Here is a 13,655-nt window from a genome sequence, read left to right as displayed (position 1 = left end):
GTTTTCTAATTGTTGCCACTGAAGTGCACCTGTTGTTAACTCCATGAACACCAATACAGCTGAAATTGATTAACGAGGCCCTCAGCTGCTTAACCAACAAGAACATCATCATACAGCTTTAATTCAATTTATGCCAGGCCCAGTAAAATAAGTGTTCCTTTAATTTTTGTGAGCAGTGTATTAAGCTTAGATCAATTCAAATCAACGAATTGCTATCATTTGTGAAAAAAATAAAATACAAATTTACCCAACTCACAAGTTAATGGAAAAAAACTTTATTTCCCCTTATACACAAAATTAAATAAAAAGGGATACATAAGATTATATCCCAACCTTCACCACAGTTTAGCCAAAGATACATTAATTTGAACTGCCTGCCTTATCTTAAGATCAAAACAAATTGTGAATTTTGCTTTCAAATTTGTTTCCCAAAAAGGTGTGCGCCCGGCTGTTGTTCCATCCACAAGAAGTTTGATACTTAGATCGTACGCTGTAAAACAACGAAAATAAAACTGTTCTTTAAATAAAAAGAATAAAGGAAAAGGAACAAAAAAAACTTTTAAAGTCTTAAATCATTTGTGCCGCGGAGCACAAAAAAATAAAATATAAAAAAACAACTCAAAAAACAAAATAAATTAAACAATCACATAAACCTTTAAACAAAAAGTAAACGAAATGATAAAAAAAATAAAAATAAATACAAAAACTTGAGGACAACTAGTCTTAACATCAATTTTGTGCACGTTTTTGCATTTCAACATGGTGAGGAGTGGTAAAGCCTCGAGGGTTTTAATACCAATCGTTAGTGGCACAGGAACTGCTTGAACTTTTACCACCCTCTGGACTGCCGACACGAGCGCGTCACCGCGGGGTGTTGCAGCTCTTTTTTTGAGATTCGAAACACTGTTATATCAGGTGAAAAAAGTAAACAAAAACACTAAAAAGAAAAAAAATAAATGAAAAAAACAAACAAACAAAAAAAAAACCTTCCATTTCCTGTGTTGATGGGAATTGTTTATAGCAAAAAACTTATCCTACCAGAGACAAAATTAATAGAAGCTGACATTTGTGCTTCTTTAACCCCTCCCACCCCAAATAATCTTCATTTTAGGAGATGAGAAACCTGGCAGGCAAACACACTTGTTGGTTACATCGACAGATTATGACCGACTTTCTTTCCTAATAATCTACTTCAATGAGAGAGGCTGGTGCAAAATTATGTCCCAGGATTTTATGACTTAACACCACTAAGCAGACAGCCATGCACACTTCAGTTACAAATCGACCACTCCGGACTAGAACTAAAAGACAAATGATGAGTAGCGGCCCTCAAATCTGCCACATCAGCTAACCAGTGTCGAGGGACTAAAAAGTTTTCCCTGGCTTACCCTACACAGTGTCAGCGGGTGAAAATATATGGCAACAACAATCACTAGTAAGATCAGACGCTGCTTTTCCAGCAGCAAGTTGAATTGTCATCAAGACTTTACAAAGGTAGGTCCCTCCAAACGGGACTGAAAGAAAGAAACTCTGGGGAACGTTTTGAAACATTTACGGAACACGGATGGCGAAAGCGGCCATCGTTCACCACGACGCTTCGAAGAGAAAGGCAGGAACATCCTGTGAGAAATGGATCAGAGTCTTTCCACCTTAATTAGGAGCTACATTATAAAACTACATAAGGAGGCCTCAAGTCTTTCCATAGCCTAACATTGTCATTATGCTCACAAAAGTCCTAAAATCACTTATCAGAAACAAAAAAAAGAACTATCAAGTTCAGTATATCATTACTGTACGCCTTAGATACATTTTAGATTTCTTACAACAGAAAAAGTGCATTTATACCAGTAAGAGGAAATTCATTTGGGTGAAACTTGTATAAGTTTGTTTGCAAGTATTCTAAAAACAAAGCAGCAAATAGGTTTCTTCATCTGCCTTACAGTATGTGAGCTCTTGTTGCATACACAACTAGAAACAATTCCTGAATTAATTTACCTATGGCGGGACGTACTTAACCCACGCCGACTCCGTTAAACTATAGGGACATCGTTTAGACACTACGTAGGAGATATAACCGAGCACCTCATAATCCTCCCCCCATCTGAAGAACAAAAACTAATGCAACAAATCAAGAGAGACGTTCACTCAAACATGCAACTTAGTGTGGTAACCATACGCCATGCAATATATTCTGGTGCAGTGAAGATATAAACCTCTTGACGTACTGCATCTTTATTGCCTCGGACTAAAAGAACTAGAATCCTAAAGATTGAAAGGAGCCAGATAAGAGGAAAGGAAATTCAGCTAACAGTGCACGTGATCAAAGGCCCGTGTGTGTGTGTGTGTGTGTGCACATCCAAAAATAATTTGATGCAATTCTGCAGTAAAAGGTGCAAAATGTCTTGTGCACGTTGTAAAAGCGTCGTTTCTCCGTCTACGAGTCATTCTACATGCATTGTAGAAGCTGGATCTGTGGCGCCCACTGCTGGTTCAGATTATTATTGTGTACCTTTTCTCTGCTCCTCCTCCTCGCCTCCCCCCCAGTTTTCTACCTCATAACAATTATACAGTCGATGAGTCGGAGGTGGGGGCGCCAAACGTCGTCCCTATTTTGCCCTCATTTCCCTGCTGTGGTTTTTTTTGGCGAGTCGCTTTTGAGTGTGTCGGATTTAGTGAGGCGTTCTATCGGAGGTATATGTATATTCCCTGGTTACCCTCCCACACCACCCTCCTCCCACCCTCCCTCACAAAGACAAACAGGGCGCGGGGAAAAGGAGGCCGTCCATAGAGCGGAAGGTCAAGGCCAGTCACACCCCTCCAGCTCTAGATTCTTCCCACGATCTGGGCAGTGCAATGAGTTCCCCCGTTACCCTCCCCTTCATTAGCCTGTAAGACAGAAACAAAAAAGGAAGTCACATGATCAGTTTGGCCGGTTCACGGTTCAAATGGCGATTTACGTCGATGCGATCCTCGATCAGAGAAATGTGTTTGGGAACAAAGTGTATCATCATTCTCAATGAGCTGGGTGTTTCATCACGTCGAGAAAACGTCTACGAATAGAAAGCGCGGACGAAAACGCAGGCGTACCTAACAGGTCAGTGGACCAAAGAAGGCTTCAGGTTAGACGCCGTAGCAGGCCGACAGGCGCTCCTTCAAAAGAGGGGGGAACTGCTCCGAAAACTGATGCCAGTTTTCTTCTCCAACCTGGTCCTTGAAGCCATGCAGAATCTTAAAAAAAAAAACAGAAAATTTAGAATAAAATCTGCAATTTTTTACAGTAAAAAACTTCATTTATAATGGAAATATAAAGGTATCCACACTTCTCAGATCTAAACATTGTCCACACTGGTAAATCAGTTTTCGAATGTCTGAAGGTTGATCATCACAGTGTGTGGGAAGCCTCTTTGGATGCAGGACTCACCTTGTAAAACATGTCTCTCAAGTCGTCCTTCGGACTGACCCACGAAGCCACAGCATCACAGAAGAAGATGAAGTCCTGAACACAGACGCTAGGTTGATTTTCAATCCAAGGAAGACCCATCATTTTAAAGTGCTATAAAAGTATTATCGGACCTGCACCACGCCTGCTGGGTTAACGCCGATCATCACACAGATGCCCCGGAAGGCCGAGTCTTTCTCCTCGTTGTCCCTGATGTTCCTCAGCGATGAGCACCAGGGTCTTATGAAATGCTGCAGCTGCGGTGCGACTTCCTGAGGACAGACATAACCCAGTCTGCCGATCGTAATGGCTGCACAAAAGAAACCAGAAAATCAGTAAGTCAACAGCATTTAGATGGCATGATGATGAGTGTGAATCCTCCTGAACCTGTGTTTTCCAGCAGAGTCTTTGGTGTGTTTGGTCTGTTAATGATCTCCACCAGGTGGGGAAGCACCATGCCGACGTAAGGCTGCATTTCTGCACCTAAAAACACAGAAGAGGCTGAACACGTCCTTTAAAACAATAGAAGAGCTACACTTATCCATGACTGGATCAGACAAGAATATGGGAACAAAATGTATCATTCTGTGTCAATGAGCTGGGTGTTTCATCATGTCCAGACGGTGAAAATGTTTTTAAGCAAATGCAGCAGGAAATCTGTGACATTCTTACCCATCTGCATGGAAATCTCGCCAATAGCCCAGGTGGCGTTGTTACACACAGAAATGAACTCTGGGTTCAGGTTGAGTCCGAGGATGGGCATGAATTCAGCTGCAGAAAAGAAACATTTACTTTCTTTGTAGGAATGAACTTAAAAATAGATTAAATAAACAAACATTTTACATGATTTTAGCTAACTCACCAATGCAGGGTTTCACATGGAGAAAGCAAGCTTTAGTTAGATCACCAAGGAGGGCAAAAGAGCTTTGCCTCACCTCAGGCATCGTGTCCTGAAAACACAAAAAAGATCAACACTCTGAAGTGGTATTTTTTTTAATTGAAGGACTAAATATAGCTCCCTGTCATACCTGCATGCACTGGAAAAGAAGAGTCATGATGTTTGAGCGAGCCACTAGCTGTTCCACGTGACCCCCCAGACCTTCAGCCAGTCCACTCAGCAGGTCCAGAGCTACGATCATGAAATCCTTATCTGGTGCTTCATACTGGTCTGGATGCTGGTTGTACATCTGTGTGTTAAAAAAGGGATACACAATGAACATCTTCACTGTCAAATATGCTGATTATCATATGGGCGAGCTGCTCACCATGGCCTGGGCCAGGGTTTTCTGGACGAGGGTGACGCAGCGCTGATAAACAGGCTCACAGTAAGGCAGAAACCCACTCTGCAGTGCTGTGGCTACTGATGACAGGCACTAAAAGAAGCAAAAACACTTTAGGTTTTGCTAAAAGAGCCTTAAATCATATTTTCTAAAATAAAAAACAGTAAACTGCTCTTTCATATATCAATAAAACACTGACCTCCAGCAGCGGGAAAAGATCCTTGTCTTCATCTTTAAGCTCGTTCCACTTGGCAATCAGTGGAGGCATCAACTTCTGAATGTACTCCTAAAACAGTCAAGAGTTTGCAAATGAGTCTGAATGGGCAATATATCAGAGGATATTTGAATAATTTGAGATTATCGGTATTGGTCCGATATCAAAAATTCTACCGATATATGCCACTGATGTTTTCTCTTTCACTTCACTTTTTCAAGAGAAGCATTATGTTTAGCACAGGCTTGCTCCCCCTCCCAATCCTGTGTGAGTCTTGCGTCAGACACCAGATGCACACGGGGAGTTGGACCGAGCAAGATTTGGCCAGTCACATGTGTTTAACATAGCTAGAGGTCTGCTAGCTAAAAACTTGGACGGTCCAAGCAGCCGTCCAATTTAAGTCAAATTTGCATTAAGCAGCTGTGTCTGCAGCTCACCACTCCCCCAGGGAGATAGGTCAAATGTGGAGAACAAATTTCACACAACAAGGTGCGTGACAACTAATGGGACTTTAACTTTTACTTTAAATTTGATAAAAGAAGAACCAAAATTATGTATCTTTATATTCCTAAAGCTCTGAAATCCTGCAGCTTAAGGTGTCTCAAACACTTACGGGCTGGTTGAGGTGGTGACCCACAGAATCTGCCAGGGTGCCTATGGCGTCGTACAGGATGAGGAGATTCTTGTGCTGATACTTCCCAAAGGCATAGACCAGCGTGTCCAGGATAAAACTCAGATAGGGCACCAGCTCTGTGCACGCCTCCTCCTCTAGTGTTGCAAATGCACTGAGAGGATGAAACACAAAGTAAACTCGATCACCTTTTACATCTGCATGGCGTTAATGCAGCCGAGGAATGAAACGCTGGTTGTGGATCAGAGAAAATATGGGAACAAAGTGTATCATTGGAATCAATGAGCTGGGATTGTCATCACCTCCACATTTTATGAAAAACTAACGTTTTAGCTGCTCACCTGCAAGCGGCTTCCTGCACTCTCTTGTTACTGTCCAGGATTCGATTTAGAAGTTCTGTCATTAGAGGTTTGAGGTAGGAGTCAGGAGGCTGGGAGACCACCCAGTGTGCATAACGGCTCAGAGTCCAGCAGGCGATGGAGCGCACCAGAGCCTTCTTGTCACACAGACACTGGATGAGGTGGGGGATCAGCTCTGGAAGGTAGGGCACCATCCCCTGCATGCAGCCTGAAAAAGAAGGTGATTATTATCACACAGAAGGGGTTTTTATTTTGTGGTGAAGAATGTAGAAGCTCATCATACCTTCTGCTATAGCCCCCAACACCAAGATTCCAGACTCCTTGATGACCCAGTCTGGGTGAAAGAGCAGCCCCTTCAGGAGCGGCAGGAGGTGGGGGAGGAGGTCATCGCGGAACACGTTGGCCAGAACATCCAGCGCTGCAGCGGAACACTTTCCTGTAACCAAAAGAAACATTTACTATCAGTTTTTAGCTCTTAATATGTTCATCCATGACATTTACAAACAATCAGGACCTAAAGCTTAATCCCAATTCTCATCACTTACGCAGATTCCAGTCAGAGAGCGTGTCGTCGTCGTCATCTTCGTCATCATCATCGTCCTCGCCCCCTTCTCCCTCCCCTCCTTCGTGCTGCAGGGTGACGGTGCGAGATTTGTGGAAGCGGGGCTTGATGTCCTGCTCGCTGTCGGGCACCGCCTCGTCCTCCTCCACATCTCCCTGTGAGGAGAAAACGTCAGAGAAATCTCACCTTCTGACCGGCAAAAGGAATTTGTTCAAACACAAGAGGATAGAATAACGGGTTGTACCTTCAGTAGTATGATGTCTATCTCTGAATATTTCATTCCATTCACTAAAATAGGGATCAGTCTGTTTTAATAGGATGATAGAAAAAAAATTATTGAACGCATGAAAGTCCAAATTATTTTTTAGATTCACGTAAAACATTTTTAAAATAATTAGTTTTAGGTTAGTTTTAATGTGTAGTAACTCACTGCATCAGGTGTCCAGACAGCATCTCTTTACAAATGGGCTGCTCAGCTAAAGTCAACCAGAACTCGCACGCCTCCAGAGCCACGTTCTCATCGGGGTCCTGAGTCCTCTGCAGCATGTACTGCAAGAAACAGAGAATGAGATCCGTTAGAGAACGAAAGAAATGTCCGCTTGTAAGTTGAAAATGTTCATTATTGTGGCGTTTTGTCAGATCTGGATCAGAAACAATAGGAACTTTAGGTATCACGATGCATCAATGAGCTGGGTTTGTCATCATGTCCAGACACTAGAGTACAAACGTTCGTGGATTTTCTTTACCTGGATGATGCTGTGCATGTGAGGGATGAGACGATCGATTCGGACCTCCAGTAACATGACCAGGGCCCGGCATACATTCTTTCTAACCTCCGGGTCCTCGTCTGCAGCCAGAGCAAAAAGGCTCTGATGAGGAGGAAGAAGAGAAAAATGAGTTGAAACAATAAAAACAAATGTTTCCACAAACAGAAAGTACCAGACTCACCTCTATGAAGGTGTCTATGTTATCCATCAGGGCCTGGGCTCTGCCGATGATGAACTGGTTCACGCAGGCTATAGCGTGGGACCTGCAGGGAAGGAGTTTAAATTCAACACACAGCAGCTCATTTCGCTTTAAAAATGCTTTGAATTAAAAAGCAAAGACCTACAAAGCATACACTTGAACTGCAAAGCAACACACAAATAATTGAAAATGCAACAGGCCTTTGAGAGATCCTGCTGCAAGCACTGGCAATCATTTACTGTTGGTAACAAGAAGAGCATCTTGTACTTTAGTTATAAAAAAAATAAATCTGCACTCATGAAAAGCAGATGATTAACTTAAAAAAGGCAAATCTCAAAATAACTAAAAGTGCAAATTATTTGACGTCATTCTATTTCAGGTTGATGTCAGAAGTGGATCAGTGTGAAGAAAGTAAACACTAATACATGTTACATGTTAGCGAAAGCCCCCAAAAAACAACAAAGACTCCTGCTCTCTCCTGTACCTAATCTTGGGGCTGCAATGCTTGAAGAACTGAAGGAATTTAGGTATCATAATGTTGAGGGGTCTATTCAGAGCGTCACTGTCCAGCAGCTCCGACGAGTCCTCGCAGATCTTCTGCAGTGCGCCAAATGAGCCCTGAGACACGGACATACATAGAAAGGCTGTCAAATCAAACAGAAACGTACACGGACACAGAGGAGAGAACAAGACTGCATCAGAAGATAAGACTGGAGCAGAAGTAGTGAATATAATGCACAGAGGTGACCATTAAGTTCATTTCAAAATAAAGGTCATAAGTGCATAGGATTTGGCCAGTACACTACACTAAAGATAATTGCATTAGAATCTGTTTGTTTGAGGAGAATTTAGATGTAGAGTTAAGGATGAACTCTGGCTAAGGTATTACATCATTTTTAAAGAGTAAACATTACAATGAATTATAATCCAGATGGGTGCTGACCTCGCAGGTGTTATAGTCCTCAGAGTTGAGCAGGTTGCAGAGCTGTGGCAGCAGTTCCGGCCATGTTTGCAGCTCACCTTTGGAGGCAATAGTAGTAATGAGGATGCCTAGATGAAAACGGAAACAGAAATGTAAGTACAGGTCACATCAATCGAGGATTTTCAGTTATCTTTGCAGGTTTGGATCAGACAGTATGAATACAAGACACCTTCACTGACAATCAGGGTTTTGGTTTTGATGCATCAGTTCCAGAACATCACAGGTTAACAGTGGAGACTTTGGACGGAACTCCGGACTCACCGATGGTCGCACGGATGAGCGGTGAGGGATCCCCAATGCTGTTGAGGCACTCCTGCTTGATGAAGTCTGCAACCGTTGGGGGGAAGTTCTGGTAGTGGGCCTTGACATTGTTCTTCAGGATCAGACCACTTAGAGAGCGAGTTGGCTCATCTGAGAGAAGAAAGGGAGCGTCGATGCTTATAGCTTAAAATGTTAAAGTAAATATTACAAAAACTACATCATGAATTATAAAATTATTAACAAAAGTTAAGCCATCAGAGATTTTTCCTGATGCAACTAAATTAGAATCAAATAAGAAAAAAAATGTTTGTTAAAACCAATATTGACTAAATTTCACAAAAAACAGTTAAAATGAACCAAAGTTTTGAGTAATTACAAATGTACAGCTCTCAGTATGTGTCATGTGATCAGCTCTAACTTGCTGCTTTGGCAACAAACAAGACTTTTAGAATTGGTCGGTTAAGGTCAGAGTTTCTAACTTTACACAATATCAACCATCTTAGTGAAAACTATTCAGGTTGAGGTTAAACTTTAAAAGAGAAAATGTTAAACGGCAGTGATGTTCTAGTTGTAATGCTTCCTGCCAACTATCACAATGTGACTGTTTACACACCAAAGAGAAGAAAAAAAGCTAGCTACAACAAATCGGGTATTTGAGGATTTAATAGTGTTTCTCTTGTTCATCAAGGGGGATACATTCCATACAAATTTCACTCCGATTGATGAAATCCAGAAAAATGGGTTTACAGACATTTGTTTTTAAAGCAAAAAAGTTGTGCTAAAAATATTTGCAAAATAGAAAGGTGAACCATGATCTAGTGAGGGAGCACTATTAGAAAGTCTTGGCCGGCACTTTTCAGTCCTTAAGATTATTTATTTTGGAGAACATGTGTACCTTATATCTGCAAATGGTGGCCGGTCTACAATAAACGCTGGCTCTAATAGGTGTTCTCTGCATTAGATGCTGGTTTCTAATAATGGCCAGGCTCCTTTAAGACACACACGTGCACAGTCGTGCAGATGCCGGTTGTCTGTGGTATTTGTGGTGTGTAGCGAAGAAACACTCATTCGATTTAGCGTTTAAACTTGGTGCAGTGACATACACCAAAGAACATTCTGGTGAGGAATCTGCACCACATTTAAGGTGTGTCCTAAACGTATTTGAGAATGGTGCAAGAAGGGTGATTGAGAAGAAGATTGCTGCAGAGACAAGAAAATGATTTCCTGTTGGAGATGCAATGAAAGCGAGCGACAAATTAGAAGAACTGGTTTGAACATGGATTACTGAACAAAGAAAGGTCAGCGTGTCTCCAGGAAAATGATTCACATAAAAGTGAAGAAGATTTTTGATGCGTCATAGAGAAAAGAAACATTCACATTCAGTGCTAACTGGGACATATTACAATGTTTTCATCATTTCAATAAGTCATTTAATATTCATCTGGTGTTTTCTGCATTTCTTGAAAGAATTTTATTGTAGAATGAACCCATTAGCATAGGGGTGTACAAAGCCAGTCCTTGATGGCCGGCCTCCTGCTGGTTTTCCAGAAACCCTGCCTTATCTGCTGCTGATTGATTACCTGAATCAGGAGTGTTTGGCCAATAAGGAGCTTCAATGGTAGGTTGGTAGGAAAACATGTAGGACACTGGCCCTCGAGGCCTGACTCTTGACATCACTGAATTAGCATCACCAGTCTGTTTGTGATGGAGTAAACGCTGGTCTCCAAAAGACGTGTGTCTCTAATAAATGCAGGGACTTTTACAACAAGATATAAAGTGGATCATGATGAAATTTTTAAAGACCCACTCAGATGAAACTTGTGTTTGGGTGTTTTTAACATATTCTTGTGGCATTTTTCTCATGGAGGACATATATAAAGAACATTAAGCTTAGAATTGCATTTTTAAGTATTTCTTTATTCAAATGGTCGCAAATCAGGAAAAAATGCTGTTGGAAATGAGCCATTACGGGAAGCCACAGACTCTTTTGGTCCTCTCCATTCTGGTTTATTCACTTGTAGGCAAATGGATTCATGTGTGTCTTTGTTTTTTCTGTCTGAGTTGGCATTTTTGTTGCACCAGTAATTTTAGGTTGAGAGTGTGAGGGGCTGTAAGCTGGTGGGAGAGTGTAAACAAAGGGATGATAGGGAAAGGAGGCAGAGTTACAAAGTACCAATAGTCCCGTCCACAACTCTGATGCAAATTTCTAATGAACCACTGCCACTCTGCAGAAACCATAATCCTAGAAATCACAGTTTTTTATATATATATATATATATATATATGGGCCCAAAGCAGCATGTTCACAACTGGGAGCAATTTTATATTTTTTTTAAAAATACCCATTTTTAAAAATGATCAGAGTGGATTTTTAAGTAGAGGCTGACCTTAAAAGTTGTACATATGACAACATCAGGCTTTACTTTGTCTACAGTCACAGATTGTATTTATAGAGGACAAAAGTTTCTATTAAAAACATCTGAAACATTTCCCATTGGAAAATCTGATCATATCAAAGGTTGTTCAAGACAACAATGTAGATCAATAGCCTGTGTTATCCTAAAAGCTCAGAGAAGATAAACAATAGCTTACCCTCAGTTTTGAGTCTTGTGAGGACAAAGATCAGATAGTTGTTGAAGTCAGGAAACTGGTTAAGCTGTTCCAATTTCTAGTATGGTGGTTAAGGACTATATTTGACTGGCTAATGCTTTTATCTACAGTACAAACCAACAATTGCAAACAAATAAGACAATTAAAAAATACACGTGGACTTTAAAGCAAAAACAAACAAAAAAACATGCTGGTGGAACAGGATACTTGTTGAACTGCTCTCTGTGTGACAGTGTTAGGCGACTGGGAGTCTTTGAGCAACTGGAGGACCTGCTGGAGTCCCTGCTCATCCGGCTGCCACTCCATTCTGCAAAAATGCACATAAACATTCAACACTAAAACAGCTTTGAGCTAAAAGCCGTCAGTTTCGACTGGTCACTGGATCAGACAGTATGAATACAAACACCATCAGTGTCAGTCAGGTCTTTTAGATGCATCATATCCAGCTCCACAAGCATCAATAGATGCTGAGAATATATTTAACTATTACATAATATAAAATACTCAAATTGCAGATCAATATATATACTTGTTGCTTAACAAAACATTTTTTTAAAGCTAAATCATACAAGTTACTCCCAATATCATTTGAGTTGAGGCAGCCCCACATGGCATTTGTATTTCTAGAAGGGCAAGAACAGGAAGTTTTAAGACATAGCGTTCCATAACAACTATGTAAATGCATAGTAGCTAGATCCGATTGATAGTGGTATTTTTAAGGAACCGGGATCTACACACACCAAAAACTGCTACCAGAATCAGCGATTAAAAAAGAAAGAAACGAGGACGTTAGACCGCACGAACAGCTAAAATCTCTGTGACCCGGCTTAACTGCCTTTGGATAATCCTACCCCCACCTCACCACCCGGCCGACTGCTGCGCTCCGTCGAAAACTTTTTGTCCACCACTCCTCATGTTAATTTACGGCAGATAAACTTTATAGCTAAAATTGACCGGATAAAACGCACTCCAATGTGTTACATCAAAGAGTTTAATAACTACCAACGACATATGACCGCTTTGTGAAGGCTTTAGCTAGCGCTCATGTGGCTACGATCTATTACATTTGATTTTAATTACAATCCACTTGTGTTTTCAATTAATATTTATCGATATATAGAGCGATCGCGCTTCACAAGATAATCTAAATACTTAGTGGTTTCGACTCAGGCCTGTTATAGCATGGCCATGTTGTGCCCGGCATATAAATCAGAAAATAGCCTCTTCCGCGAAGCCACGAGAGGCCTAAACGGAAATATTTAAACTCAATAAATCATTCAGCCAAACACAGTGATAAGAAAACATGGTAAAATTAATTATTTGTCAAAAACTTCCTGAACACGTTTTTGAGGTTGGACGCTAAACCTCCTGCGCATGGAGCTTCCCTTCGTGAGCTAATGCTAATGCTACTAGCTGAACCAAATCTATTCCTATTCCCGCTCTGTCGTTAATGTTCGTTACACTGATCTTAACTGGTGAAAAGTGTAAAGCCAACACGACTAAGTGACTAAATATACGACCGAAAATAAGGGTACATCGCACCTGTACGTACAATAATGATTTAAAAGCTGGACAGGGAGCGCTGGGCCGCTCTTCGTAGCGGGTCTTCTGGTTCAAATGAGCACGCCGATTTGACCTGGGACGGCTTCCGTTCGGTACTTTCTGTGTAGTCACGCGAGACAACAGATGAGTCTACGTACACTTTCGTATTTAAGTATGATTTTCATTTCTTTCAAGTTAAAATTTAGGACAAATACAAAATTGTCTGTTTACTCAATGTTCACGACAGATTCTTTTTCTTCTTGAAGCTCTTTCTAAATAAAGTCATTTTATAGATCACCGAGACCGCGAGAAGCAACAGTGACATCTCGTGACACACGGAAGTTGCTGCAACTATTTCCTTTCAAAATAAAACAAGTAAATATTTTTCTTGAAGTCCAACTCTTAATGGACAATTGACGTTATCTTTTCACTACTAAAAATAACATCTATTGTTTGTTTTTAAGCCTCTAAGCAGAGATTTTGCATGTAACTCCTATGTTTATTCATCCATAATATTTTTTTATTTTCAATTTGCACAAGTACCATTAAACTTACATGTATTGTCTAGGAACTAACTAAATACTCCTGCAGACTAAACTGGAACATTTTAAATTTAAAATACTATGTGAAAAGTAAAAAATAAATAAAAATGAAAAGTAAACTTCAAGTATAGGCTACTTCCTCACTTTTAGTATAGATACTAAAATAGACTTCCTTTTGCTAAGGCTTGACTTGCGCAAGAGTTCTTGCAATGCAGCTTTACAATGACCCATGTTGCAAAAATGTCACTACTTTAACTCTCAAGTCAA

The 13,655-nt window shown here is 40.8% G+C and overlaps 1 protein-coding gene and 1 non-coding gene across 4 annotated transcripts; both read right to left on the bottom strand.

Moving 5' to 3' along the window:
• Window positions 1–259: 259 nt before the first annotated feature.
• Window positions 260–13,122, bottom strand: LOC112146292 (transportin-2). 3 transcript variants are annotated; one of them, XM_024272042.2, is made up of 24 exons: window positions 12,847–13,122; window positions 11,512–11,611; window positions 11,287–11,362; window positions 8,695–8,844; window positions 8,395–8,501; window positions 7,936–8,069; window positions 7,434–7,515; window positions 7,232–7,354; window positions 6,916–7,034; window positions 6,730–6,790; window positions 6,469–6,640; window positions 6,207–6,359; window positions 5,906–6,131; window positions 5,547–5,718; window positions 4,919–5,005; window positions 4,705–4,812; window positions 4,468–4,626; window positions 4,302–4,389; window positions 4,112–4,210; window positions 3,827–3,922; window positions 3,574–3,749; window positions 3,422–3,496; window positions 3,088–3,228; window positions 260–2,886 (listed from the first exon to the last, which is right to left on the bottom strand). In XM_024272042.2, the coding sequence occupies exons 2-23, from the start codon at window positions 11,608–11,610 to the stop codon at window positions 3,121–3,123; spliced, it is 2,670 nt and encodes an 889-aa protein (XP_024127810.1). In that variant the 5' UTR covers window position 11,611; window positions 12,847–13,122; the 3' UTR covers window positions 260–2,886; window positions 3,088–3,120. The 3 variants fall into 3 exon arrangements, with proteins under 3 accessions (XP_024127810.1, XP_024127809.1, XP_024127811.1); XM_024272041.2 differs by having other exon boundaries at window positions 12,857–13,122; XM_024272043.1 differs by lacking the exons at window positions 8,695–8,844; window positions 11,287–11,362; window positions 11,512–11,611; window positions 12,847–13,122 and having other exon boundaries at window positions 7,936–8,095.
• On the bottom strand, window positions 11,683–11,750 carry LOC112147027. Its single transcript, XR_002919371.1, has one exon. It is a non-coding gene; the product is annotated as a small nucleolar RNA SNORD41 (small nucleolar RNA).
• Window positions 13,123–13,655: the final 533 nt, after the last annotated feature.

The sequence above is a fragment of the Oryzias melastigma genome, linkage group LG8 (assembly GCF_002922805.2).
Source record: "Oryzias melastigma strain HK-1 linkage group LG8, ASM292280v2, whole genome shotgun sequence".
Taxonomy (NCBI): Eukaryota; Metazoa; Chordata; class Actinopteri; order Beloniformes; family Adrianichthyidae; genus Oryzias; species Oryzias melastigma.
This window is presented reverse-complemented; position numbering and strand designations above follow the sequence as displayed.

Coding starts and splice junctions, on each gene's coding strand:
- LOC112146292 (XM_024272042.2), bottom strand. CDS start 11,610: ATGGAGTGGCAGCCGGATGAGCAGGGACTCCAGCAGGTCCTCCAGTTG. Junction 6,132..6,206: donor GTTGGGGGCTATAGCAGAAG/GTATGATGAGCT, acceptor CTTCTTTTTCAG/GCTGCATGCAGGGGATGGTG. Junction 3,923..4,111: donor CGAGATTTCCATGCAGATGG/GTAAGAATGTCA, acceptor CTGTGTTTTTAG/GTGCAGAAATGCAGCCTTAC.